Here is a 24,179-nt window from a genome sequence, read left to right on the forward strand (position 1 = left end):
AGGACCAGGTTGCAGCTGCAACCCCACTGGGGCCTGCAGCCTGCAGCTGTCCCCAGCTTCCACCTTCCTGCTTGCAGGCCCACGCCTGGCCCTGGGGTACCCTTCTCGCTTCTCCTGCAAAGCCCAGCAAGCCCACAAGTTACCATCACAAGTCCTGTTCTCTTTTCTCTTTCAATTCCTGAGCCTGGATATCAAAATATCACAAGGGCGATTTCTCTGGTGACCTAAATGGGCCCCCTAAGCCACATGCCTTGCTTTAACACAAAGGCAGGAAAAACTGCGTTCATGCCTGATATCAGGTGGGCGCTGCCCAGGGTTGGGCACCTGAAGCAGCAAGCATGAGGTGGTGAGTGCTCCCTGTAGTTCCACTGGAACCTAAGGGCAGTGCAGACCTCCCCTGGCAAACAGTGGGTGCCCAGCATGACCAAGCCCAGAACACATGTTCTAGAGGCAGGAAAGTCTCCCTTTAGAAACTGTCTTGCCAGTGTGGTTTTTTGATGGAGTCCATGCAGTAGGTGTGAATAACACGAAGGTGTGAAGAGAACAGCTCCCTGACTGGCAGGGCCCGGGGAGCTACCAGCTGCTTAGCAGGGCTAAGTGGATTCATCTCTGACCACCTTGACGCAGTTTTCACCCCCCTTCGCATGGGCACTCAACCACCCCACTAAGAATTGGGCCCGGCGGCGTGGCCTAGCGGCTAAAGTCCTCGCCTTGAACGCCCCGGGATCCCATATGGGCGCCGGTTCTAATCCCGGCAGCTCCACTTCCCATCCAGCTCCCTGCTTGTGGCCTGGGAAAGCAGTCGAGGACGGCCCAAGGCTTTGGGACCCTGCACCTGCGTGGGAGACCTGGAGGAGGTTCCTGGTTCCCGGCATTGGATTGGCGCGCACCGGTCCGTTGCGGCTCACTTGGGGAGTGAATCATCAGACGGAAGATCTTCCTCTCTGCCTCTCCTCCTCTGTGTATTTCTGACTGTAATAAAATGAATAAATCTTTAAAAAAAAATTTTATAATCTATTGAGGCATTGTCTGCCCCTGTGAGATGGCTTTTACAACCAACATGAGCTTAAGAGTTAATGTTAAGCTTGAGGATGTCCTGGTGAGTGGGCCTTTAACTACACACAGGAGTATAATTAAGTCTGTGCTGTTTACCCATTGCCAGAAAATCTGGCCCAGATATTTATCATGCTTTCTAGGAAATGGCTTGATAAGAGGGACCCTAAAAGTTATCCTGTTACTGTGACCCTAAAGGTCATTCTGCTATGACAAAGAATATAGTTACTGTGACCCTAAAGGCCATCCTGCTATGACGAAGAATATAGCTACTGTAACCCTGAAGCCTATCCTGCTAAGGCAAAAAATATAGTTACTGTGGTCTTAAAGGTTAGCCTGTCCTTGCAATTCTTTAGAATATAGAAAATGTAGTTGCTTTAGTTGTTTTCATAAATTTTTAGCTAGAGGAAATACAGGGTGATTTCACTAATATCATAAAGATATATTTTTGATTATTGATCACTTATGAAGTTGTAGAGCCTGCAGTTGTAGAGGAATGTAATGTTTATAACTTTTTGTCTTAGATCTTCATGTTTTTTCTCTCTTGATGTATTTCTCCCATTTAGTGATAGATAAGTTGAATAAGAATTGTATTAGGAGTGTATTACTGCATAAGATGTGTTGTCTACTAAGAAACTCTTGGTTGCAACGTTGGAATGGATAATGCCTTGTCTAATACTGAAACAATTTATAGAATTGTCTTTGGAAACACTCACTCATCCATTGTAGAGTTGAAACTTAAATAGAGTAACTTAGCTCATTGCTAACTGCAATTCTTTCCGCCGTTATTACCCTTGCTTTAACAAACTGTGTGAGCTTACAGACCTAATGGCCAACTAATGTCAATAACCCCGATCCCCATAGACCAAGGCCCCAGACCTTTTAACTCATACAAGATAGGGGTCTGGTTGACACAGGCGGCGCCTAGGTTATAGTCCAGACCTGAGAGCAGATGAAGACTGACAAGCCAAGATAAGCAAGGAATATGGAATCCTTCCTCAATCATTTATCAAGAAGTTGTAAATTGTGCCCCCCTGAAGCTATGTCAATATGCCCCTAAGAAAAAACTTTGTACTGCTTCTGTATAAATAAAGCGGACAGCTTTCTCGCTTTGTCCAGTACGATCAAGGAATCTGGTGGTCCGTCTCCTTTCTTTCTCTCTTCACGCCTCATCCACGCACCCTTCCCGAGCTCCGAACCTCGGCCGGAGCTGGACTCCGGCAGTTTTTACCGTGTGCATGTATGACTTCGAGTTCTTTAAAGGAAAAGGCAGCTGAGAATGAAGGAGAAAACCTCAAAGCTCTATCAGCTTCTGATATTTTATTTGCAACATTTGGGACTATTTGTTTTAAAGTGAGGACAAATAAAAGTTCACATTTGCTTTGTACAGAGCATCACTTTAAAGGTACCATTGATAATGTGCTCATCCACCCAGCCACTCGGACTGTTCTAGAGTTTTCTGCTTCAGCAGGTGGGGTTTCCTGGACTGAGTACAGAAAAACACAGAAAACACAGACAAGCTGGTGAGATGAGCATGCAGGCAGCAGACGCACCAGCACCACACCCAGCAGTGGGCACTGTCTGGTCGCCCACATCAATGCCCTTCCCACATCACTGTCTACCTCAGTCAGCTCAGCTCACACAGCACCTAACGGAGGGGAGGGGGTTTGGTATAAAGAATCCAGCAGTCAGAGTTCTAAGACTTCTATCCGGGTTCTTACTCAAACTTTTAGCTTATAAAACCAAAAACAACAACAATAACGACAACAACAACAGGAGGCTGGTGTGATGGCTCAATTAGTTAATCCTCCCTCTTGCAGTGCCAGCATCCCATATACATGCCGGTTCATGTTCTGGCTGCTCCACTTCCCATCCAGCTCCCTGCTTGTGGCCTGGGAAAGCAGTGGAGGATAGCCCAAAGCCTTGGGACCCTGCACCCACTTCTGCCTCCTGGCTTCAGTTTTGGATGAGCTCAGCTCCAGCTGCGGAGGCCATTTGGGGAGTGAACCAGCAGACGGAAGATCTTTCTGTCTCCTCTCTGCAAATCTTTTCCAATATAAATAAATTTTAAACACACACACATATAAAACAAACAAACTACAGATATCTAAATTAGAGTAAGAGAACAAAAAAAAAGGGAGGGAAGAAGTTCCCTTTGATGGCCGCAGTGATGGCCTGGGTCAGGCTGGGGCTGGGAACAAGGAACTCAACCCAGGTCTCTCACATGGGTAGAAGGAATCGGTCTCTTGGTCTATCATGGCTGCCTCCCAGCGTCTGCATTAGCAGGAGCTGGAGTAAGGGCATTGAGCCCAAGCATGCTGATCTGAGATGTAGCCACCTTAACACGAAGCTGACTGCCAACCTCAAAACTAGTGACTTTCAGCAAAGGACTTACTTAACTCTGGATCTTGAGTCTCCACAAATGCAACTTGGGGATGGCCAGGGCTGCCATCACACACTGCACAGGAAGTACTGAAGCAGCAGATAACACTAAGCGTTTCATGACCCCTTTTTATTTTTATTTTAAATTTTGAATTTTATGGTACAATTTTGTAGAGTCTGGGACTCTCGGGTTATGAGTTCTATCTGGAGCAGAAGGCAAAGTGGCAGCCACAGAAACACCTGTGCTGTAGCTCGGTGGCCAGCACAAGCTGACATCCGCACATACGGCTCACCTGTGGACTCTGCGATGCCGAGGTATCCCATGAGCTCCTGAGCTAAGCACAGCAAGGAAAGAGTCACGCAAACTCCCCAGGGATGCTGAGTCACACCTGCAGGGCCTGGGCTGTAGGGCATCTCACGTACACATCACAGCGACCCCGTGTGGCGGGATCGAATCCTGCTGCTTCTACAGAGAGACTAGAGACCTGCATTCAGGTCACAGGGCTCCTGGGAGCAGAGCTGGGGCTAGCTCCAACCTGCTCGACGGCACCCCAATAGGGACGTCAGTGAGAATCCCATGTTCTCAAGCAGATGCTGGGCTTTTAAGCCTGGCACAAACCTTACCTGCTCTCAGCACAACAGAATCAGCAACTAAGTGAAACCTTGAACGTCACTGCATGGGCATGCAGGTGACACCCCAGTGGCAGAGACTGACTCCATGTGGCAGACACCAAGACTCGGAGCGAGAGAACATTTGCAAAGGAAGATAAGAAGCCCAGAATGTTAAGACATCAAAATGAACAATTTTCACAGCATCCTCTTATCCAAAGGAATACCCAGAATAAAGCCACGCTGTAAGCAAGTCTATCTGACACGCACAGTTCTGGCAGGTAACTTGGCAGGGCGTGGTGCAAGTCTAACAGAACAAGTCCACTTCTGCACCTCCCTTGCAGAAATCCCAACAACAGAAATGGGGCTCTGCCGAGCAGGGCTTCAGGGCGAAACCTGCCAATAACCAGGCCACCCTGACAGCTGGTAGACCACGGCGTGGCACATCAGAGCAGCAGACACTCACCCCTCAGCAGATAAGCAAGTGACGGAACGTATGCGGTATGAACCTTGCTTTATTAAAAACAGACTCTTCATCCATGTAGTGTGTGTTAGAGAGGGGAAGACAGAACAGGGAAACCTCCTCTGGGGGGCAGGCTGCAGGGAGGGCCCCCACCTGTCCTACCTTGTATTTGTTTACGGCTAACAATTACTTCAGACATAACAATACAAATTTTCAACATAAAAAGCATGTTGGAGGCCACAAACTCATTCATAAATGTCCTTAAAGTAATACATAAACTTCATTCTTCCAAGCTCTTTCAGGACATGAAGTCTTTCACAGCAAAGGTTAAAAGCTATCAATGCCTCTACACTGTCAGGTCATGTCACGTATGACATGTCACAGCCAAGGCTGTGAGGACAATAAAAGAAAACAATAAACGCTGACAAAACAGATGGCTAACACTACATAGCTTTACTAGGCTTTATTCAAAATTAGTCCTACTTCTAAGAAGTCCAGTGTTCAAATGTAAATACCCATCATATGTTGAAAAATAATCTTCAAATTTGTGATGTGACCCAAATTTGGCACACACAGATCACATGCCAGTCAGACACACTTCGGCGGGCAGCAACCCTGGAAGCAGCAAAGCAAGGGAGCTGTGACGTCACTGATGAAGTTCTGAGGCTGACTTGGGATCTTCTGAAGTTACACACACAATGCACCTTTGCACAGGTAATTTTATTCTTTCCTGTGGGTGTCAACAGTGCTGACAGATTGGAATTGGAAACATTCAGAAAACACATACCTGAATATGGTCACATTTCTTCACATCACGATTGAATAACTATTAAATGGTTATGTCTACTAAACACTGTGAACAAAATGGTACAAATGTTCACCATTCCCTTGTAAACAAGGCTTCTGTGCACAATAGGAACAAATGGAATTAATGCATACCATGATATCAGTGACCTTTTTAAATAAACTCCTCCACTTATAAATAAACTCTGATTTTTTTTAGTACACATTTACAAACCTGATCCATAAAAAGAAAACAATATATATATATATATTTTTTTTCTTTGAAAAGAAACTCTTGAGATGTGGACCACTAGAGGAGAGTTCACCTAGGCAGGGGCTGAGGCGAGCAGGGCTGGCAGGATTCAAGCACTATGGTCACAGCCTGGCTCTGTGGGCACACACCGGCACGAGGACAGGGTGGCTGGGCCGGAGCTCGGCTTTACTTGAATTCCAGCAGGTTGCAATCAATCTTGTAGTACACATAGGGGTAGTATTCTTGTTGACTCAGGTTTAAGCCTGGAATATCCATTGGAGCCTACGAAAAATATCAGAGAAGTACTTCAGTTCCCCACTTGGAGGACTTGGTTTATCACGTGTCTACTCTGGGCTAACTTATGGTCTCACACTGATGGGATCTGAATGGGGCAAGGTTATTTCCATGTTGCAACCTGAGAGGTTCCCTCACCCAGGACGCACGGACAGAGCAGGGTGGCCAGATTCCTACCGTAATCACACTAATCTTCAAGTCTCCTGTGGAAAGTTACTTTTCAGATGTCGGGTCTGGGTACTGAGTGGAAATGGATATGAAGCTTACAAAATGCTTCATGAAAGTAAACCAAGTGTGCTTCTAAGGATGACACTTTCTGAGGATACTTAAAATGTTAGTGGAGGCATTGGTGTGTGGAACAGAAGGTAGTCTACCACTTGGCACGCCTGCATCCTGTGTAAGAACCTCAGCTTCTCTGCTTGCGACCCAGATTCCTGTTCATGCATCTGGGAGCCAGCAGGTGATGGTCCAAGTACTTAAGTCCCACCCACGTGGGAGACCTGGGTGGAGTTCCTGGTTCCTGGCTTCGGCCTAGTTCCCACTCTGTTTGGGGCATTTGGAGAGTAAATTAGAGGATCTTTTCTCTCTCTCTTTCCTCTCCTGCCCATCCTCTTGTCTTTCAAATAGATAAATATTTAATTTTCCCCCCTCAGAACAGGCTTTAAAAAAGAAAAACAGAATTAAACGATTTTGAAATGATTTTGGTACAAAAAAAAATTCTGAAATCCATACATGGATTTTAAACTAAGAGATTTGGGGGGAGAAGGGTGGCACAAGGCACAAGGGTGGCTGATCCTCCACCTGTCAAGTATGAGAATCTCGTATTGGTGCCAGTTCTAGTCCCAGCTATTCCACTTCCCATCTAGTTTCCTGCTTGTGGCCTGGCAAATCAACAGAGGATGGGACCCTGCACCTGCATGGGAGACCCAGAAGAAGCTCCTGGCTGCTGGTTTTGGATCAGCCCAGCTCTGGTTATGGAGCTGGTTCACTCACTATTTAGAGAGTGAACCAGTGAATGGAAGATCTTTCTGTCCTCCTCTTTATAAATCTGCCTTTCAAACACAAATAAATATTTACAAAAAATTTTTTTTCTTTTAGCCTTTCATTTGCAAAGCAGAGTTACAAACAGAAAGAGAGAGGTCTTTCAACCCACTGGTTCAGTTCCTGAATGGCCAGAACAGTCAATTCTGAACCGATCTTAAGGCCTGAAGCTAAGAGCTTCTTTCCAGTCTCCCTCAAGGGCACAGTGCCCTAAGTACTTGAGCCATCTTTTGCTGGTTTACTAGGCTATAAGCAGGGAGCTAGATGAGGCTTAGTCTATTACACCATGGTACCCAGCCCACCATGCATGATTTCTTAAAGTATAAATATTTTAAAAATTCATTTAAATGAAAGAAAAGAGTTAGCAGAGATAGAGAGGAGAGACAGAAAGAGAAAAAAAAAAATCTTCCATCTGCTGGTTCACTCCCCAGGTGGCCACAATAGCTAAGGATGAACAATGTAGCGGATAGGAAACCAAACACTTGGGCCATCTTCCACTGCTTTCCCCAGGTGCATCAGCAGGGAGCTGGGTCATGAACTGGTGCCACACAGGTGGCAGCTTTACCCACTCTACCACAACACTGGCCCCACCATGCATGATTTTTCCATAATACGCATTTCCCATGAAGTTTCTGAAGATCCTTACTCTTAGCCATGAATTTCAAAATTCTTTTGTGCCAAAATAAACATAGCTTTAAATTCCATTTTCATGAACTTGCTGCAATACCCTCACATACGTATTATAATAATTTGGTAGGAAAATATGTATAATAAAATTGTACCTCATTATATAGACTGCAAACTCATGAAAATGTAGCAAAGTCATTTCCTGCATGTTCTTTTGTCAAGAACTGTCTGTTTATGGTTCTGACAGTCACATGTGATATTATCATGTTGGAAAGGAATAAAATCAGCAAGACATTTGAAATAATCTACAGCAGCAATAAAAACCACACATATTCTGCTCACACCATATTTTACTTTGCATGTCATACCACTTTAGAGAAACGAGAATTCCCTTTAAAATGCCCATCCACTGATTCCATTAATGTCACTAAAGAGAATTTAAATTGGGTGCTTGCTTTGCAACTTTTAATTTTTGTAAGCAACTAGTGCCCATGGGCAGACAATATTAATTCTTTGCTTCACTTTCCTAACAGTTACATAAGAACCTTAAAATAATCATTTAAAAAATGGCTAAGCAGTATGATATATATAATATATATCACACTCCAATGTCCACACTGCCCGGTGAGCTAATTGGTACTCACATCAATGATCGCTGCTGCACTACTGTCCAGATGTTTATACAGCTCGTGCAGGACTTCTCGTAGTTTTTTCATTGTCTTCTTATTGGGCTGCAGGAGCATTGCCTGGAAGTTCACTGGCAAGCCATACCTTACAAGGAAGCAGACACACAGTAGGCAACACTAATATTCCCCTGCTGCTCTTTAATCATAGTTAATGAAGAGTGTCTCATTTTAATGTTCCCTTTACAAGCCCTACCACTGTGTGTACAGAAACACTGACCAACACACACAGAGAAATGAACCTCCTCTGGTCCTCACTGCCCACTGCAAAATTTGTCTTTCAGTTGAACCAAGTACTAGGAATTACTTTAAATATTCTATATGACTACCTCCAGGGAATAATATTTATCATACTTTTATGATAATAAACACTGTGAGATCACCCCACATGCACTCTGAAAATTTGAAGAGAGCTTTTTCAGACCTTTTCCTGGGATGAGCAGAATGTACAGAGGATCCCAAGATGACAGATTTTTGCAGTCCTGGAATTTTTCAGGCTACTATGAAATGATTTCAGTAAATCAACCATACACTGTGTACATGAGTAAACTATATTGAAATATCTTCCTTTTAGAAGGCAGCTATGCTCATCACTATACCACCAACACCAACGAAATATCTTCCTTTTGAACAAACACTGGCCAACACTGTGCACCCTACCTGCAACTTACTTAACTACATTAGAAGAGAGCAAGTGACTACAGCGGCCTGGATCTTTCTAGGCTGGCATCAAATGACAAGATTGAGACGCATGTCCCAAGCCATGGCCTTAATGCTCTCTCCTTCAGACTGGCCCTTCGGCTTTGTCAAGTCAGTCTCCTGTTGGCAGCCTGTGCTGCCAGCCAAAGGGTCCAGGGTGCAGAGATCTAATAATGCTGCGATTCTAAGCTGCTCCATTAACTTTCTTTACCTCAAAACAGACTCGACAAAAACCCTTAGTGCTTTCACATGAATCCACGCAATAAATGCTTCACTGAAATTCACTTTCAGCCACCGCACAAGTGGTCCCTGCAAGAAGACAAAGAAGTAACTCAAATTTGGTCTTGAAAATGACAATTAGGTAAACCAAATATTCTAAGAGTCACTATGAGGAATCTAAAACTAAGTCACTGAATTCACTTTAAAAATATTACCAGTATTATTTGCATTATCGTGGAAACTTCCTAAATTGGATTTTTTTTTAAGATTTATTTATTTTTATTGCAAAGTCAGATATACAGAGGGGAGGAGAGACAGAGAGGATCTTCTGTCTGATGATTCACTCCCCAAGCAGCTGCAACGGCTGGAGCTGAGCCAATCCAAAGCCAGGAGCCAGGAGCTTCTTCCGGGTCTCCCACGCAGGTGCAGGGTCCCAAAGATTTGGGTTGTCCTCCACTGCTTTCCCAGGCCACAGATAGGGAGGGAGCTGGATGGGAAGCAGGGCTGCCGGGATTAGAATTGGCGCCCAAATGAGATCCCAGCGTGTTCAAGAAAAGGACTTTAACCACAGTGCTATCGCGCTGGGCCCCTAAATTGGATTAAAGAGTTATCCACTGGGGCCTGCACTGTGGTGTGGCACATTAATCCTCCACTTACAGTGCTGGCATCCCATATGGGCATCAGCTTGAATCCTGGTTCATTCCCTTCCAACTCAGCTTTCTGCTTTTGATCTATGAAGGCAGCAGAGGATGGGCCAAAGTACTTGGGCCCCTTTACCCACATGGGACACCCAGAAGGTCCTGGTTCCTGATTTAGGACCAGCCCAGTCCCAGCTGTTGTGGCCATTTGAGGAATGAATTGATAGATGGAAGGTGTCTCTCTCTCCTTGACTCTGCCTTTCAAATATAAATAAATTAATAATAATAATAAAGGGTTATCCACTACTCAGTAACCTCAATACACACTAAGATGAATTGAAATGGCCCAGTACTGTGCCACAGCAGTTAAAGCTACCACTTGTGATGCTGGCATCCCAAACAGGCACAGGTTCAACAGCCTGCTAATGTGCTTGGGAAAGCAGCAGAAGCTGGCCCAAGTGTTTGGGTCCCCCTCAGCCCATGTAGGATACCCAGAAGGAGCTCCAAGCTCCTAGTTTCAAACTGGCACAGCCCTGGATGTTGTAGCCATTTGGGGAGTGAACCACTGGATGCAAGATCTTTCTGTCTTTCTAACTCTGCCTCTCAAAATAAATAAATCTTTTTTTTTTAAAAGATTTATTTTTATTACAAAGTCAGATATACAGAGAGTAGGAGAGACAGAGAGGAAGATCTTCCGTCCGATGATTCACTCCCCAAGCGAGCCGCAACGGGCCGATGCACGCCAGTCCGAAGCCAGGAACCTGGAACCTCTTCCAGGTCTCCCACGCGGGTGCAGGGTCCCAATGCATTGGGCCGTCCTCAACTGCTTTCCCAGGCCACAAGCAGGGAGCTGGATGGGAAGTGGAGCTGCCGGGATTAGAACCGGCGCCCACATGGGATCCTGGGGCATTGAAGGCGAGGACTTTAGCTGCTAGGCCACGCTGCCAGGCCCAAAAATAAATAAATCTTTAAAAGCAAATAAACAAAACAAAGCCCCTCCAAAAAATCTAACCACACAATATTCTAGAACAATTCATTTAAAATAGAACTGCATTGACCCAGCCATCCCATTCCTAGGAATATGCCCAAAAGAAATTAAAACTACATGTGAGAAAGGGATCCTATATTTATAGTGGCACAATCTACAATAGCAAAGACATAGAAACAACCCAGATGCCCATCCAGAGGAGTGGTTAAAGAAACTGTGGTACATCTACTCCATGGAGTATTATTCAGCCATTAAAAAGAATGAAATTATACAATTTGCAACTAGATGGTCCCAACTAGAGACCATCATGATCAGTGAAATAAGTCAATCACAAAAAGAGAAATATCATGTATTTTCTCTAATATATGGAATCCATCATGCAAATTGGAACATATAGTGGTAGAGTAATGAAGACTACCATATCCAGAAATGAAGACACAATGCAATATGCATCTCTGCTTCCAAACAAAAGATGGACTCCCAACGAAAGTGTCAGACATATCTAGACAATGGGATGATGGACTGTCTGACATTGTCTGTACCATCAATGTTGGGGCACACTTAAATAGCAAACTGATAGAATTGTTAACTCCTTATGAAGAGTTGTGACATTATGGGAAACATCAATGGGGAGTGGAAAATGGGGCAAAGCGGAATCCCAGACTATACAGGATTGTACGATAAATTTCAAAAATTAAAATAAAAAAATAGAATAGAACTCCATTTATCTCACCATCTTAGCAAAAAATATTAAAAATACAGAAAAAAACAGTATATATAGCTTTCAACTTTCTTTCCTTTAAAATAAGGGGATCAATCTTGATTTCTAAATCTAAAATTAAAACATTTAGTGTGATTTAATACCTTTGTGAAGAAACAGATTTCAAATACCTCCTCTCTCCAAACTTCAGAGACATACATTAGCAGTTCAGTTAGCATTGCTATGGGTAATATTTAAACGGTTCACTGGGAAACACAATCCACTAATTTAAGCTAAAAGGACAACAAACAAAGTGAGAATACATAGTCAAAATAACCTACTCTGCAAAGGGTCTGGATGTTCCCAACAGCTTATGTTGGATAGTACTCGGTCAATCTTCCTAGTCAGGAGGAGATGGGTATAAATGCTCAAAAATGACTGTCACTGGGACTGGCCTTGACAGGGGAGATGCATCATCATGCATTGTGCTCCCCTCTCCTCGTGCATTTCTGGTCTTCCCAATAACCACACTTGACACAGCAGGAACGTGTGATACTGCCTGTCACTTTCAGTTCCTGCCCCATTCCCTGCTGTGCCCAAACACACTATTCTTCAATGGTTTAACCAGCAACTGTTTCAACAAGACACGGAGACACTGAAAACTTCAAAATGATGAAAATTTTTTCTTGACAGTACATTGTGCTTCATTACAAGGACAATAACTGGGGCTGGGCCTTGGGGTTGGGGGAGGCTTGCAGCTCCCCACAGTGTGGCGGCTGTGGGGGGTGCCCCTGCCAGGCCAGACCCAATGCTGGGGATTCAGGCCAAAAACACTTCCAAAAGGCAGTGAACGAGTCCTTGGCTTTGGGCTGCCAGTGCACCGAATGGTGCCAGGCTCTGCCTGTTGGCTGCCCAGCAGCAAGCTCTGGGGTTTTTAGGATACGAAATTGATGCTTAGGGACACCCATGAATAAGGCCAGCTTGAGTGTAGGTGAGAGATGAATTCTGGGTGATTCCCAGTAGCAGTGTCATGTAACTTTTGGGCAAGCATGGGGACTGAGACCTGAAGGTTTGGAAGGGAGTGTCCATAAGATCTATTTGAGCCAGACTGATTCACCAGCCAAATTAGGAATCCTGAGATGGGCTGTTAGCATAGAGCATCACTGACTGCCACACACCAGTCCACACCAAAGCTACCAGGCAGGGCCAAGCAAACTTCAACTCACAAAAAAAGAATAAAAATCAGGATGCAGCACATGTCATTCCGATCTAGGCTCTTACAACAACTGGTCTGCATGAGGCAGGGATACTATGCCACAGCATCAACTTGAGGGCTTCATGTGAGCTAGAGTGGGGAAGGGCCAGATTGGGCTGACTGTTTCGACTGGTACAGGCAAAAATTAAGAGTGGGTGCTAGACAGAAAGGCACCTGCCAGTAGGTATGTGGGCTGGACAGTAGGTTGGTTGGGTTGAACTAGGACCATTGATCTTACCAGAGCTAAATGGGATGTGGGACAGACTGAACAAGCCTGCGGTACATGCTGGCATGCATGGGAACCACGGTAGGGGGCAGGCCTGGTGGGGATTATGGGGAGTCACCCCTACTAGGCTGTAGCTCCCACTGGTTTGTATGAAGACCGAGTATGAAGTGGGTAGGATCGAGCTGGACTACAACACCCATTGGTTCAAATGGATGACAGGGCTGGAAACAGAACTGACCCAGCAATTGCAATGAGCAGCATGTCACAAGCTGATTGCGGTGACAGACTGTGCCAGACCCTGTACTGGCAAATTCACACAAGAATCAGGTTTGGGATCATCTCAGATGAACTTTCTTTGGAGATCCCTCCAACTGAACTGCTGATCTCAGAACCCCAACCATGAAGAGACTATGTCAGCCAGTGGATTCTGAATAGGTTTCATCACGATTGGAACGGCGAGACTGGCAGCAATTCAGAAATGTTGAACTATCAAAACTACTTGAGCAGGACCCTCAGAGCGTGCCTCATATTGAGGACCTGGGATGGGTGGGAGGCTGGGTGGGGCTTTTCCCTTTGTTTCTCCCCTGACCCCAGATACAGGGGAAAAAATGATATTAGTGTGGAAACAATGGTATTACCCACTGTAGCCCTTGACCTTTTGTACCCTAATCAACTAAGTAAGATCATTTAAAAAAATAAATAAATAAATAAGAAAAAAAAGGACAATAACTAAAACATGCTATTTAAAATTAATTTCTGGTATGGCCTGGGGCAGAGTTAACAAATTTTTAGGTGTATATGCTAAGATAACTGTTTATAGATCTAAGCCTGATTAGAAAAATTCATTGTGATCATTCAAAAGAAAAAAATGAGATGTCTTAAAAAAAGAAGTTCAGAAAAGTTTTCTTTTAAATCAAGGCAAAAATCAAAGCAAAGAAATGTTACTTTTTCTTCTGCTAAACACTGGTAAGTTTGAATACTAAGAACACATACATAGTTGGCATTGTGACATAGCAGGCAGAGCAACCAGCTTCGACACTGGTTCGGGTCTTGGCTGGTTCACTCCCTGTCCAGCTCACTGCTAATGGCCTGGCAAAACAGTGGAAGATGGCCCAAGTCCCTGCACCCACAGCAGAGCCCTGGATTAAGCTTCTGGCTCCTGGATTTGTCCTGAACCAACCCCAGCCATTGTGGCCATCGGGGAGTGAACCAGGAGATAGGAGGTCTTTCTGTCTCTCCCTCTCTTTAACCCTTTCAGAATAAGAAAATACATCTTGAATATATATATATATCTTACAAATTGCTTTTTCTTGTCAGTAGAAAGCCGGTTCATTTCTTCTTTATCTGCCTTCATCTCCTCTTCATTATACTGAAAGTCACGAACAATGAATCTAAATTTTGGGGGGAAAAAACCCCACAATATTATTCATACTGTAAACAGCTGACCTAACAAATTAAACAATAATAACACCAACAGTAGCCTTACTTGTTTTCCCTGGCTTTGTGTCTGAAGTCGTCAACTGCCTTCCGAAACAGGGTGACATTACAGAGGTAGCTGTCCTGGTCCTCTGAGAGAACGCTGTGGAGAAAAAGAACCAGTCACTGCCAGCTTTGTACTGACGGCTTTCACACTGACGTGGGAGGGAGAGGGGCCAGTGGGGTGACAGCCCTGTTCCAACCAGTTCAGTGCTGTTCATCTCTACTGCCTCAACTCCTGAGGACCCTGAGGGCTTGTCATGATGCTTTCTGACTCTGATGGCTTAACACCTCTTATTACATGTCCTTCTTACTAAGCCACAAAACTAACATTAACTCAAAGACAAGAATCCAACTCTAAGAATTATATCAGTTTCAGGCTTATCTGTTTCCGGTGTCACCTTGCTAAGCATTGTTTTTTTCCCCAAGTCTAACTAATTTTGGACTTCTCACTCCAGTCCCGCAGGCCCCACAGAAGCCTGGCTTCCCTGTACTGGCACCACCTTGTTTGTCATTGCACACTGACAAACAGGCTGCCTCTAACCAGCCTCTGAATGACATCCGCATCGCTGTGCATCTCGGGATCCACAGGCTTAGGCAGAGCCCAGGGAGGTGGGGACATCTATTCAGACACAGCTTCAGGGACAGCACCACTTGCAGGGCCAATGGCTTGGAAAGAGCGAAACTATAAAGCTCATGTATACCGTGGCCTTAATTTGGATTTCAAAAATAACCCACAGTTCTGTGTGCATACATGAGAGTACTTCAGAGTTCACAGAAAATGTAGTTCGAAGTTGATTTTGATACAAACAAAACTGAAATCCATGCAAGCAAGAGATCTTCCAAAAAGCTCCTGGAAACCACATCTTATGGTGAAACTATGCATGGGTTTCAAAACTGCACCAAAACAAACTTATCTGTTAACTGCATTTTCCATGAACTATCTAAACTAGCCTCTAGATACAGACAGGTGATCCTGGGGTAAAGGAATAACACTGAGGGATGAGGGTAGGGGCCTTCCCTTAACAATGGGTCATTCCAGGTTAACTCAGCAAAGTCTAGTTGTCCTACATAAACTACTTATCGCTTTCTGGTGCTAGCTGGGTTGCTACTGTTTTCTTTGACTCATTTTAAACAGGTTGGATTTTGACTTCAAATGTACAGATGTTTTCATAGAGTGAGGTAGGGCTAGGAACCGAGGAAATCAGTATGAACACACAAGTCATTCAGAAGATAAACACTGCTTTGTATTAAATTTCCTGCCTGGTGTTTTCCCCTTAAGCTACTGGTGTGAGTTTCCACAGATTAAAGTCTCCACAGTGATACTTCTAAGTCCTTCTATCACAGTACATCTGGCCCAACTGAACCAGCCTGGCCATCTGGTATGGGCTCTGCCCACCTTTGGGGGATACTATGTGGTGGTCCCCCTGTCAAACACAAAATCAAACCTCCAGTGTTCTACAGGTAAGAAGGTGTGATCTTTCAGGATGCACCCACAGTCTGCAGTTTACCATGTTTGGAGCTGATCTCAAAGGAAGGTACCCCCAAATGGGAAAAACAATTTCATGATGGACAGATTTGTACTTTAATTCTTAACGATGAATATTTATGAAACTCTAATAATATGACCTGGTTTGTTATTTACTCCACCAAGCCTAACGTTAAACTTGGAAACACATGCGGGGGAAGTTGATACACTCATTTCACAAAGGCAATCAGAGTTAACCCAGGTCACACTGCAGATTGGTGGCAGACCTAGCAACAGGATCCCTGGGACCAGGATTCCTTCCATTATTCTAAGCTGCCTCTTACATGACAAATGAAACTTAGCCAGAAATCACTTCAGGGGCCTGGCTTTACTAATCCTACCTCTCTCCTCTCTCCTGTGCCTTTCTCCCACAAGGCTGCCTTGTCCTGATGCATATACAATACAGGACCATCCCGAGCAGGACAAGTAAGCTGTATTTGATATTTTTGCAAAGAATGCCTCATGTGGTTACGGCAGCATACAAGACATGAAATCATGTTCAAAACGACATAGAACAGTACTAAAAGTGTACAGAACCTGGAGTTAGAAGATTAGAGTCCAGCCCTAACTTTGCCATAGTTAGGCAATTATGCATTCTCACTTCCTTATCTTAACCTGCCCCAACTGTTTCACAGTTATAAAATTAGACAAATGTATGTTAAATCCATGAAAGAAGTTTTTAATAAAAAGTGATTTTGTTCATTAAGGAACATATAGGCTATGCAAAATCTGCTCCAAGTGACATCATCCACTGGAGATCACCTGGGTATACCAGGAGTCATTCTGGCCTGCTCCCTTCACATAGTTAAACAAGGAGTCACAATGCAGAAGAGAAAGCACCACATCAGAGATGCAGGTTCTAGTTCTAATCCTGCCACTGTGCGATGTGTGATTCTGGGCAAACTCTCTCACCTTGCCAATCTCCACTTGTACGTCTAAAAACATAAATGGGCCAAACACACTGGGCCAAGTTCTTTCCAGATCTAAAATGATGACTAGATTTCATAAAACTCACTTTAAAGGTGAAAGTAATGGTTTTAAAACTGCAAATTGATCACAAAGGAAAGACAGCAATTACAGTTCCTAATCCAACATCCAAACTATGGAATTCTAGGAAATAAATGACTTTACAAAGATCACTACTTACTTGCTAGACCTTGGAACTACCATTTCGGCTAGTGTTTCATACTGCTTAATCCAATCGTTGTGGTTTAACCTGCAGAAAGAGTATGGTAAGCATTGGAAAAGAAAAACATGTCTTAGTCCTGTCATAACCAAGAAGAGAAAAAATATGTATGTAAGGACATTGGGTACCTTAAGTACCCCCAAGTCCATATAATTTAAATGCAACTAACCCACTAAGAATGAGTTTCAAATCTAATGAGTGCAGCAGAAATACACATCACCAGTTTGGTATTTCCTGTAACTATTGCTAAAGAGACGCATCCTAGAAGTTCAGAAAGGAAGTAAAGTACAGCAGAGACTCTAAATTATTTTCAAACTATGTGTCTGGTATATAATAGCATCTTTTTTTTTTTTTAAGAAAGTACCACTGAAATTACTATCATTTCTGTTCAGTGCCCATTATGAAGAGTTGACTAAAACTGTATTTACAGAAAGCACAAATTTCAGCAAGATATGACTAAATGAAGTAACAGTAAATTGTTGCCACAGAACATTGTGTAACAACCTTCTCTAGAGGCTAACAACTCTGAGGGGTGAGAGGAGATTTGTTTCTGAGATTTGTCCATTTCACTTTAAAGGACTTTACTCCTATATTTCTAGCCAGTCTGTCTGTGTCTTTTACTTATCTGAGAGGCAGAGTGTATACATCTCCCTATCCCATCTGCTAGTTCACTCTTCAAATTCCTGCAATAGCTGGGACTGGACAAGCAGAGCCAAGAGCTCAATATGGGCCTCCCATCTGGCTGTCAGCAACCCAACTGCTTCAACCATTAGTTACCAAAGTCTGTGGTAGCAAGAAGTTGGACTCTGGAGTGCAGCCAGGTACAGAACCTGGGCACTCCAATATGAGAGGCAGCATTCAAATAGCACCTTAATCACCAGACCAACTGCCTGCCCTATGTTTGAAAGAATAACAGCTGCAGGCACTTGGTCTACTGGCTAAACTATCAGTTGAGATGCCTCTCACTTCAGTGAGTCTGGATTTTATCCTCAACTCCAGTTGCTGAAACCAGCTTCTTGTTGATAGACTGGAAGACAGCAGTGACAATAGGTGGGGTCCTGCTGCCCAGGCAAGAGTTTCACATGGAGTTCCTGGCTGCCTCAGCTGTTGAGGGCATTTGGAGAATGCATCAGTAGATGGAGGTGCTCTTACTCGCTCTTTTGAATAAACAACAAAGGAAAAAAGGAACTAATTGTCTGTAGACCATGATAAAGAAAAATTAACTAGGTGAGATGTTTTGGGTATTTTGTTTCAATTACACAGTATAGAAAAAAAACTTTCTGGTTTTAAACTCAATTCTTAAATAAATGCTCAATGAAAAAAAATCTTCTATGTGGAAAAAAATTTTAGTACAAGAGTATTACAAAAGTTTGTACAGGGGCCAGTGTAGTGGTATAGACAGCTAATTTCTATTTGCAGTGTCAGCATCCCAAATGGGAGCCAGTTCATATCCTGGCTGCTCCCTGCTTATGGACTGGGAAAGCAGCAGAGGATGGCTCAAGTTCCTGGGCCCCCATACTGATGTATAGGACCCAGAATTAAGCTCCTGGATCCTGGCTTCGGATTGGCTCAGCTCTAGCCATTTCAGCCATCTGGGGCATGAAGCCACAAACGGAAGATACCTCTCTCTGTGTCTCCTCTCTGTAAATCTACCTTATCTGCCTTTCAAATAAAAATAAATGTATCTTTTGAAAGAAAGTTCACAGAAAATGTAATTAAAGGATAAGGTTTAATTTGGTATGAAAATTTTGAAATCCATCCATATGAGGGGCTTTCAAAAAGATCACAGGAAGTGTTCATAATGAAAAACTATGTATGAATTTCCAATTTTCTTTTGTATCAATATAAACTTTTCGTGTAATTCCATTTTTCCACTAATCTGCATACATATATTCTCTCATCACAATTAACTATAGTCAAACTTCAAAATTAAATTTTAAAGGAAATTTAAAAGAGCTAACCCACAGGTCAGCAATCTGCGCCCACAGCCTGTTTTTGTAAATGAAGGTGTTTTAAAACATGTTTCTTATTATCTGTGCCTGCTTCAGTTGACATACAAGAATTGAGAGTTGTGACAGAGCTTAAACAGCTCTTAAAGCCGCAAAATGCAAGGTGACCATTTTCAGAAAAAAAAGTTAACCCCGATCTAATCCATTATTTGCTTCTTAAAGTTTAGCATATCTTTACCTGTCATAAAGATTTTCCAAAAATGCAAATCCAAAGACCTCCCTATTTTAAAAAAATGTAAATCTGTATTTTAAAAAGCCTAATGATCTAACATTATTTACTTTTTTATTAAGCCAACTCTACCAAGCTGCTAAATTTGATTTAGAAACTCAACTTATAATTCATGTCTCATTATCAGGTAAAGAACTGAGTTTTACTGAATGTTCCATATGAGTAAATGTTTTGACAGAATAAATGACATGGTTATATTCCTTCCACACTTGGGGTTTGTGAAAATCTTTGAATTTTAGTATTAGATATCACTACATTTTTCTTGTATTTTAGCAAGTAAAACTTGTTGCAATAGACATACTTGGGAACCACGACCAGTAATGTGACGAGATATTCTGAATCAAGAACAAAGTCATCTTTCTTCACAATTTCTGCTAGACTTCTAGTTAGCAAACTTCCTCTGAGGATAAGAAAACAACATCATTAGGCTTACAATATGTTTCTGCAACACACACAGAAGCAGCACTTACTCATACTTGCATGCACTACATACACAGGCCCGAGAGGGAACAGTCTTGGTTAAGACTTGACTTTAAAAGAAGTCGACATTTACATTCCACCCCTGCAACCAAAGAAATGTCCACATGAATCAAAACCTGCTTCTAATGTCTACCCTTCAGTTTGCTTGAATCACTACTACTCACTTCTTCTCTTGATTACATATATACCAACTGGGAAAGTGCTAGGTGACAGATAACAATTACAGCCTACTTCACGCTAACTGCAAGATGTCACCCAAGTACCCTCTTTGGTTTCCCCTCTTCTCTTGAGTTATCATTTGATACCAGGCAATTTCGGTTAGTTGACCCAAGAACCAAGTCTAAAACCAGTTTTCATTTGCACTTCCAGTACTAATCGTCCCAAAATGAAAGTATCTTGCCCTGTTTATATCACTGCCAATGTCCAACCAATTTTGCCTCTGAAATTTGATTACATAATGTGAGCAGTTCCATGCTTTTAAAGCTATATGTGTAGCAGTTAGACTATAAGGAGAACAATCAAAATAAGGGTGCCCTATTTGGACAAAAATATAGCATGTGAAAAATACAAACTCAGAAAACAGATAACTGAGAGAATAATCACTGCATCATAAAAGAGTTCTTTCAAAGAGTTATTTTAAGCAGCAGGTAATTCCTAAGCAATTAAACTATGACTTGATTTAAAACAATTATTTTAGACAAATTTTCACTGAAATATAAAGTATATAAAGGGATAATTCAGAAGCCAGTACACAAGCATGACTTATGAAGCAAGCATAATTAAGTCACATTTGCTTAGATGAATCTGAATTCTCCAAATATATACTAATGAACTTGTCTCTATGAAGCAAGTACTCTCTTGATTATTAAAAAACAGCATAAACCAGCACTTACTAAAATGCAACAAAATCTCATTCAGTGCATGCTAATGGGCTTCCCTAGACTTCAATATTCAGATAGCTATGGTTTGCTTACGCATTCTTTCGCTCCAAATTCTGAAGATTCCCTTTCAGGTTATTGTACGCTGATGCTCGAGATTTCAGGTCATTGTCAATCTGAGTCACTCCCTTCCAAATAGAAAAAGAACATGAGCAAAACTGCCCTGAGTTCCCTCTAGTAATGCAATTAAAATAGCTGCACTCCAACTTTTACAGAAAACACCACTAAGTTTCTTGTACAATAATAGTCTATGATTTTTCAAGCACCATTTTAGTGGACATAAAAAGTACTTCATTAAAATATGATCTGCATATCAATCTCCTCTACTAAGAAAGTTTTAGTCCACATATTTTACTTATTAGTATATTATATTTTTAAAAATTTATTTTTATTTATTTGAAAGGCAGAGTGACAGATAAGGAGAGACAGAGAAAGAGGTCTTTCATCTGTTGGCACAGTTATACCAGATCTGGCCCATGTTTGGGCTGGACCAAACCCAAGAACCAGGAGCCAGGAACTTCTTCTGGGTTTCCTACATGGGTGGCAGGGGCCCAAGCACTCACAGGATTCTCCACTGCTTTCCCAAGGGCATTAGCGAAAGGCTGGATTGGAAGCAGAGCAGCTAGAACTCTGAACTGGTGCCCTGATACGGGATGCAGGCATTGCAGGCAGCAGCTTAAACCCGCTGCATCATAACACAGGCCCCTAAATCACTTCTCAAATCATGTAAACTGAATATGCGCCACTGGGTTTAAAAATTACTAATTTAAAGACCTAATTTACAAGGCTGAAGGATTTATTTCTAAAAGGAACTAAATCACATAAAACATTTAAAGGATTTATGTATTTATTTGAAAAAGTTACAGCGAGAGAAGGAGAGAGAGAGAAAGAACTTCCATCTGACGGATTGCTCCCTGCAAACAGCCACAATGGCCAGGGCTGGGCCAGGCCAAAGTCAGGAGCCAGGAGTTTCTTCCAGGTCTCCCACACAGTGTCAGAGATCCAAGGACTTGGGCCATCTTCTGCCACTTTCCCAGGGACATTAGCAGGGAGCCAGATGGGAAGTGGGGAGCAGGCACTCAAATCAGAGCTCACATGGGATGCCAGTGCCACAGGCACTACTTCCCTCACTGTGCCATAGTGCCAGCCCCATTAGTTTGTTACAAACTCCTATTACTATACTATATGTATTTCAATCAAATTAAAATTGCAGTGGAATTTATTTGAAGAACTGGTTTCAACATGGCTCCATCATTACTAGCTGTGCCACGGCAGGATAAGCCACATGAACTCTCTAAGTTCCTTATCCAACACTAGTGTCAGGAAGCAGGAGACTAAATGCTTAATAAGGAACAGAATAAGGCTGAGTCACAATGAAAGCACCACTTTATTAGCAAACTACTCATTTTCTTTATAGATTTAGCTAAAATCTCTGATAATCTATTCATTTGCAGTTAAGTATATTTATAGCACATCATACAACTAAAGTAACTAGAACCAATACAATTCTGTTTAATAATTTAAAACATACTTTTTTGCATGTGCCAGGGAGACCACTGTGAATGTTTCATTTTATCCAGGCATACCTTGGAGAAATAACAAGGCTGGTTCTAGACCACCACAATAAAGTCAGTGTCACAAATGGATAAGTCACATGAATTTTTTTGGTTTCCCAAAGTACAGTATGGTTGACACCATACTGTAGTCTAATAAATGGAAAGCAGTGTATGTCTTAAAAAGCATCTACCTTAGTTTAAAAATACCGTATTGCTTGAAAATACTGCTAAGCCTTCAACAAGCCACTGTCTTTTGGCTAGTAGAGAGTCTTGCCTACAGGCTATGGCTGCATGCTGACCAGGGCAGCATTTGCTGCAGGCTGGGGTGACTTTTCTGACTGCCATGTGCACTGCCTCTTCCTCCCATGACCTATCTCTGCAGCACACAGTGCTGCTTGGTAGCATTTCATGCACAGTGGAACTTCTTCAAATTGGAGTCAGTCCTCCCAAACCCTGTAACTGCTCTCAACTGGATTTAGGGAACACAGTTGAACTCCTCTGTTGCCCTTTCCGCACTGATCCCAGCTTCATCTCCAGAAGCCATTTTCTCGGCTCATCCCTGGAAAGTGACTGCCCACCCACCAAAGCCTTGGTCCTGAGACTGCAGCGATGCAGTCAGCTCTTCAGACCACATTTCCAGCATTAGTTCTTTTGCTATGCCTGTCACGGCGGTAGCCATTTCCTCTACTGACGTCTCACACCACTCAGCCATGCATGCAGGTCAGAAGGAACATCTTTCAAATTCATAAATGCTCACCATCTGATTTCCTTTCATGAATCACAGATTGGTGACTCTTCTCACCATTCTGAAGAAAAGTATTCAGCTTACTTTGCTCGGATCTCTCAGAACAATCAAGATCTGTGGCATCTATTGATTATGAAATGTGTTTCTTAAGAAATAACACTTGAAGGTCAAAATTACTTTTTGACCCATGAAATACAGAAAGGATTTTTTTGTCAGTAAGCATGAAAAAAGAACATCAATCTTGAGGCATATCCTTGTTACAATTCTTGGATAAACAAGTACATTTAGTGAGCAGTAATGTTTTGAAAGGAATCTTTATTTTTCTGAGAAGCAAGTCTTAAGAGTGGACTTAAGCCATGCTAGAAACAGACGTGCTGTCATTCAAGCTTTGCTGTTTCATTTATGGGATGCAGGTGGAGTATGAAAGTCCTAGAGGGCATCTTCCAAAACCAGCTCTCATCAAAGACGGTAGCTAGACCTTCTGGATAACTTGCTATGGCTTCACTATCACCACTTGCTGCTTCACCCTGCACTTTTATAACATTTGAAACAGCTTCTTCCTTAAATCTTATGAGCTAATTTCTGCTCACTGCAAACATTTCCTCTGCAGCTTCCTCACCTGCTTCCGCCCTCATAGAACGAAGAGAGCCAGGGCTTCACTCTGGATTAGGCTTTCGCTTAAGGGAATGCTGTAGTTTGTCTGATCTTTTGTCCAGGCCACTAAACTTTGCCCATACAAGCAAAAAGGCTATTTTTTTCTATCATCTGCATATTTATTGGAGCCGGATTTTTAATTTCCCTCAATAACTTTTCCTTTGCATTCACAACTTTTCAAACTGGCCTAAATAGCCTGGCTTTGGGCCTATCTCACCTTTGACAAGTCTTCCTCACTAGGCTTCATCACTTTTAGCTTGTGACTTACAGCAACACACGAGCTTGAATACTTAGGTGGCATTCATTATAGGGTTATGTTGGCTTTTTTTTTTTTTTTAAGATTTATTCATTTATTTGTAAGGCAGAATGAGAGAGAGAAAAAGACAGGGAGAGAGAAATATTCCATCCACTGGTACTGGCTCACATCCCAATACCTGCAACAGCCAGTGTTGTGCCAGGCTGAAA

The 24,179-nt window shown here is 42.7% G+C and overlaps 1 protein-coding gene across 1 annotated transcript in view; it reads right to left on the reverse strand.

Moving 5' to 3' along the window:
* Positions 1 to 4,907: 4,907 nt before the first annotated feature.
* Positions 4,908 to 24,179, reverse strand: part of ATP6V1C1 (ATPase H+ transporting V1 subunit C1) — a 43,180-nt gene continuing 23,908 nt past the window's right edge. The window contains exons 6-13 of the mRNA XM_012925629.2: positions 20,796 to 20,887; positions 19,643 to 19,741; positions 17,065 to 17,133; positions 14,400 to 14,492; positions 14,211 to 14,304; positions 9,099 to 9,196; positions 8,150 to 8,276; positions 4,908 to 5,825 (exon numbers count right to left, since the gene is read on the reverse strand). Coding sequence (XP_012781083.1) covers positions 5,730 to 5,825; positions 8,150 to 8,276; positions 9,099 to 9,196; positions 14,211 to 14,304; positions 14,400 to 14,492; positions 17,065 to 17,133; positions 19,643 to 19,741; positions 20,796 to 20,887 — 768 coding nt within the window. The 3' untranslated portion in view covers positions 4,908 to 5,729. The remainder of the gene's footprint in view (positions 5,826 to 8,149; positions 8,277 to 9,098; positions 9,197 to 14,210; positions 14,305 to 14,399; positions 14,493 to 17,064; positions 17,134 to 19,642; positions 19,742 to 20,795; positions 20,888 to 24,179) is intronic.

This window comes from Ochotona princeps, chromosome 9 (genome assembly GCF_030435755.1).
Source record: "Ochotona princeps isolate mOchPri1 chromosome 9, mOchPri1.hap1, whole genome shotgun sequence".
NCBI lineage: Eukaryota > Metazoa > Chordata > Mammalia > Lagomorpha > Ochotonidae > Ochotona > Ochotona princeps.